The sequence below is a fragment of the Amaranthus tricolor genome, chromosome 11, assembly GCF_026212465.1.
Source record: "Amaranthus tricolor cultivar Red isolate AtriRed21 chromosome 11, ASM2621246v1, whole genome shotgun sequence".
In the NCBI taxonomy this organism is placed as follows: Eukaryota; Viridiplantae; Streptophyta; class Magnoliopsida; order Caryophyllales; family Amaranthaceae; genus Amaranthus; species Amaranthus tricolor.
Window position 1 is genome coordinate 18,012,105 of NC_080057.1, and position 4,967 is coordinate 18,017,071.

At 46.8% G+C, this 4,967-nt stretch overlaps 1 protein-coding gene across 1 annotated transcript in view; it reads right to left on the reverse strand.

Annotated features, from left to right (window-relative positions):
• Positions 1-1,494: 1,494 nt before the first annotated feature.
• The window catches only part of LOC130827039 (NADH dehydrogenase [ubiquinone] iron-sulfur protein 2), a 5,753-nt gene continuing 2,280 nt past the window's right edge, over positions 1,495-4,967 (reverse strand). The window contains exons 3-5 of the mRNA XM_057692671.1: positions 4,756-4,967; positions 3,550-3,824; positions 1,495-1,803 (exon numbers count right to left, since the gene is read on the reverse strand). The exon at positions 4,756-4,967 is cut by the window's right edge and continues 255 nt beyond it. Coding sequence (XP_057548654.1) covers positions 1,546-1,803; positions 3,550-3,824; positions 4,756-4,967 — 745 coding nt within the window. The 3' untranslated portion in view covers positions 1,495-1,545. The remainder of the gene's footprint in view (positions 1,804-3,549; positions 3,825-4,755) is intronic.

Sequence of the window (4,967 nt, forward strand, 5' to 3'; positions counted from 1 at the left end):
GAGCCCAGCCAAAGTGGGTAGAGTGACCAAGCCAAGTTAGTAGTTCCCGGATCAAGCCCAAGTCAATAAGGTGCGGAGCGAAGGTGCCACTTCAGACTTTGATTAGGTTTCTGCTTTCACTGAATGCCCTACTCTAAGGGCAAGTAGCCCGAGGGGGGACTTTTTCGTGCTTGCTTTTTTCTTTGTTTATTATCTAAAAGCTTGGCATGGAAAGGCTACCCAAGAAGTCTTTTTCGCTGCTTGGTTCGCGTAAGCTCAATGCTTAGGGCAGAGTTATGGCTTTACTCCTTCTTAATCTAGCATTGCTACTCTTCTGACTATGTCTAAAATGGGACCAGACCGACAGCCCACCACTGGAACTTGCTTTGCTCTCGCTCGGCTCACTCCCGCCTGTCTTCTTGCAACCATAGTAAACTATGAGAAGGATCTTTCAGTTCACTGCAGTTGGAACCTCACTGACCTTCTCGGGCAGTTACTCTAAGCTTGGGTCTCCGCCAGCTTCCCTTTCTTTTTTTTTGTTAACCCGGTTCGTCTTCGACAAATGAAAGACTAATGAAGACTACATCCGGAAAGACCCTCCTACCCGCCTACTCCCTAAGGAATAAGAGGCCACATTTGTAGATTCAATCCAGCTATAGGTTCCCCTACGGCTACCTTGTTACGACTTTACTCGCGAACCTTAGTTTGTAATTAATGACCATCTCCACAGTTATGAAATTCTCCCAGTGGGGCTTAGTTGAGTTACTATTTCCATAAAGGTTATATAAGTTTGGCTAGTATCCTGAAAAAGCATTAAATCATGCAAGTTTTTTTACAATGTGTTCAAATTTTGTGTGGGCGTGCTAAGAACTTGATCCAGCGCTTGATGCTTTATTTCATTTGGTATAGTGTGTCCTTTCATTTCAATAAGATTGTCTACATATAGATCAATGCAATCTTTTACTGCTTGTGTCGCTTCATTGCGGAGATGGTCGTTGGAATGGGAATTTGTATCAATCAAAGCTCCCAATTTTCGCGATAATTCAAAACAAAAAACTCTCTCATAGTTTGAAAGATTTTTCATATCCTGACAACTCTTCTTCCTCCTATACGCCGCTGGTACTATGGAGCAGTGGGTCCTTACGCCCTCCCGTAGAAAAGTATAATGGGAGGGAATTCTAAAAGATCACTCTTTCTATCTATAGAAGTAGGTTTTAGAAAGTCAATTTGAGATTTGTATTTGCGTAGGTTTTTCCAACGAAACAAAGCACTTTATTGTCTTTCTGATAAAGGGGAAGACCTAAGTTTTTCCTTCTTACTCTTACATTTCTGTATAATATACACTGTGTTCGACTGAACCCGTTCTCGTTTGGCTCTGCGTTCATGAAATTCCAAGACCAACAAGAGAAAGCAAATTCTTCGATCTAAATTTAAGGTAGTTTCTACTTGCTTACTTGTTAGAGTAAGGCGTATGGAATTGATTCATCTCTAGTAGTGAGGGAAGGGGAATCCCGCAAGGTTTTGGCTCGCAATAAAGCTAGGGTCCTGATCGAGCAACTAGTAGTCCTATCTATCCACCTCTCCAGACACAATATCTTGAGTACCTATGATGGTGACCACATCGGCTGGCATGTGATGTTTGGACATAGAATCGAGTCCTTGTGAATGGGCAGAGCCAGGTGCTCTTATTTTACGACGGTAAGGACGATTGCTTCCATTACTGACCAGAAAGACACCAAATTCTCCTTTAGGAGCTTCAACTGCGGTATAGGTAGAAGGAGCTGGTACGGAAAAACCTTCTGTATAAGGTTCGAAATGGTGAATTGAGGTAGAGTAGACCGATGATCCTGTAGTCATTTGGCCGGCTATTGAAAGAAAAAGCTTGCATCTGCTCTCTTTATTATATAACCGGTCTCATCTCTCTCCAAACCTAACGTGATAGTTTCCCATCATAAGGCTTTCTATCTATAGATTAAGCCATTACCAAGGAGCTAATTCGTTCAGAACTCAGTTGACTGCTTCTATAGATAAGGCGGAGCGTCCTTGGCTCAGTATTTTATCACATAGGGCTTCGGCCCTACTACAGTGCTTCGCTAACTCGAAGCGCCCCGCTATGACTATGAGAATGGCGCTTTGCTAAGGCCTTGCCCTGTCAGCTTTGCTACCGACGCTTGGCTAAGTCTTGAACCTTCGCGCTGACCGTTCGCTTTCTCAGTAGCAAAAGCGCTTCTCTTTGCCCCTTAAGTAGAAAGACAAGAAAGAATTTTCTTTTCTTGCTCTCGCTTCCTCATCTGCGCTCGTCAAGCCAACTTTCCTCTTTGGTTTGGGAGGTGAAACAGCGGTTGAAGCGGACATTTTGAAATAAGAGCATCAAAGGTATAAGATATATATATACACGGTTACGGTTATCCCAAACCGCATTCTGGAAAAAGTGGCCTACTTGAAAGAAAGGGCGGGCACTCTTGTGTTTTAACCTCACTATACTATTCATAGTTGTGGGGCACTGTGTACTTACAACTTCTACGAGAAGCAAGTGAATGGGGCCAGTGCGTGGCGAACGGAACGCTTCATCAAGTCATTTCTCGCCTCAACCCCTATAAAGAATAGGAAGAAGGGTACTAAATAGGGGTAATTTCTTCGCACCTGACTGTGATAGCCCTCTCAATACCCTATTTGAGCTTTGTTACTAGTGGCCGCTTCCTGTCGCTAGAGCGCTTTCCCAGTGCACGGAGCCTCAATGAGGAAGGTGGTAGTGGTTTATCATTTGGTCAATAACCCTTCCCTTCCCGGTTCCTCTTTTTGTGCTACTCCTAGGGCGGGAAAAAGATAAGAAAACACAAAGCCCTCTCTTGCTTTCCCAGCCTGTTGCTTCTAAAGACTGCCCTCTCTCGGCTGGATGTTGGCCCAGCCTACTATAAGGATCCCGTATCCAGCAACCCAACCTATACAAAAAAAACTTCCGTTTTCTTTTTCCTTAACTAGTAGGGGTCCCGTGGTTCCTATGCCGCCGCGTTTCCCGGTCCTTTTCTTTTAGTGCTTCGACCCAAAGCGATAGCTTCTAGCTAGTTCAGTGGATAAGATGGCTGCGCTCCAGCTCACTCAAGAATGGGACGGCAGTGGTCCGCCGGCAAGCTCGTTCTGATCTTGGACGCAGTACATTGGAATCCTGAAGCACCACCACGAACGCTACCGCGCGTCCGCCTGCGGTACGGTAAGGCACCACCTGTTGTGCCAGCAGCCAACTCCGGCGTGTCAGCTTAGTTATCCTCATCAAGCCACTTACTTGATGTCTAGCTTTCCAACTGGTAGACGCTTTCTTTTCCCCCAGATCAATGAAGAAGAAAGAAGTCAGTAGATTCTTCCTAAGAACCGGAAGCGAAGCGCTATGACGGGGCGGGGGGACGAGAAAAGAAAGGGCTCCGAAGAGAGAAATTTAGGTTCCCAATGCTTCTCCACGCCCAACGAGATGCGCCAACCTCGGGATGCTTTACTCCTAACCCCACACGGTTCCGAGACGGAGCTTAACCTGAGTCTCGGTTAAGAACGGCAATGATCTACGTTTCACACGGCGCACGATTCCATGGATAGTTTCATTCGATGTCGTGATGGAGGACATAGCTTACGATCATCGGCTTTGATCATGCCACTAGGCATTTGATTAAGACATTGCACAATGATCCGAACACTTTGTCGCATCTCTTCGATACGGATACAGTAACGATCATAGCGATCTCCTCTGGTACCTACTGGTACGTCAAAATCCAATTGGTCATAAACATCGTAAGGTGCTGCTCTTCGCAAATCCCAGCATACCCCTGGTTGGGATGGGTAGGCCCACCACTTCACTTTCGCTTAGGCCCGAGCCAAGTCAGTGGGGGGACCCTATCGGGCTCCTTCCCCCCCCAAAAAAAACAAACTGTACTTGAGAGTTTCCTTTCATACGGCTCGAATCATTCTCAGATGCCCCGAGAGGGCATCCTTTCCTTCTTTATTGGGTTGGTTCACGCGCGCGCAAACGAGCACCGGCCGCAACAGCAGGAAACTATGACCAATAGAGTCAGACACTTAACTACATCCGCACGCAAAAGGAATGAATGTGGTTCTGGTTGAGTCTTTCTTTCTCCCGCCTTACTAATAAGGGGGCCGGCCTATCATATCAAAAGGGTTGTAAAAAGAGAACCCGGCCACTTATTTCATTCGACGTTCCGGGGCAAAGACCTCCCGATTAGACCAACTTTTTGATAACAAGAGGGCGAGCTGCTCTGTTTTGATCAAGGAAAAAGCCCAGTCAGCCACCAACTCGGTGCAGGGCACGTGACCTACACGGCCTTCGCTTTTTGAGGCTTCCTTTACCCACATCTCTATGTGCCCGCAGCACTTCCATATGGAGAAAGAGAGGCTTACCATGTTCCATCAATAGCACTTAACCTATGCCGATTTTGGCGGACTGTGCTCCACCCCGGTGAACTCATGCGGTTCCGACGTGCCCAGAGGCCAGAGGCGAATCCGTTCACGGTCCGTAGGACCAACACCATTCGAAGGCGGGTGGCCCGCCCCACCTAGAACAGTCATGTTTGACTGGGCTTACACACATTCGCTCACTTACGCTGTCCCCCCTCAGCTCACCCTAGCCCCGGGCCTTCTTCTAACGTAAGCTCCAAGGCTTCACACCAAGTCTTCACTGACATAATATGCATGCTTTAGTAGGGTCAGGCAGAACCGCTGTTGCCTGCTGGGAACTTCCCCCATATTGCTATCAATGTCTTCATGTCGCACGACCTCTTAACATTACACCACTGAATCCCCAATCCTTTGCTTGCTGCGCAGTGACAGTACCAATATCTACTAATCGTTGTTTCCAGATACGGTTGCCGGTTGACATCTCTTCTAATTCGTCGATACGAGAAGCAAATTGTTGTGTGGAGGAATCAATATCTCGACATAAGCCAAGAGGCAGATCTTGTGCCACTCCACCTGGTCGTATGAAA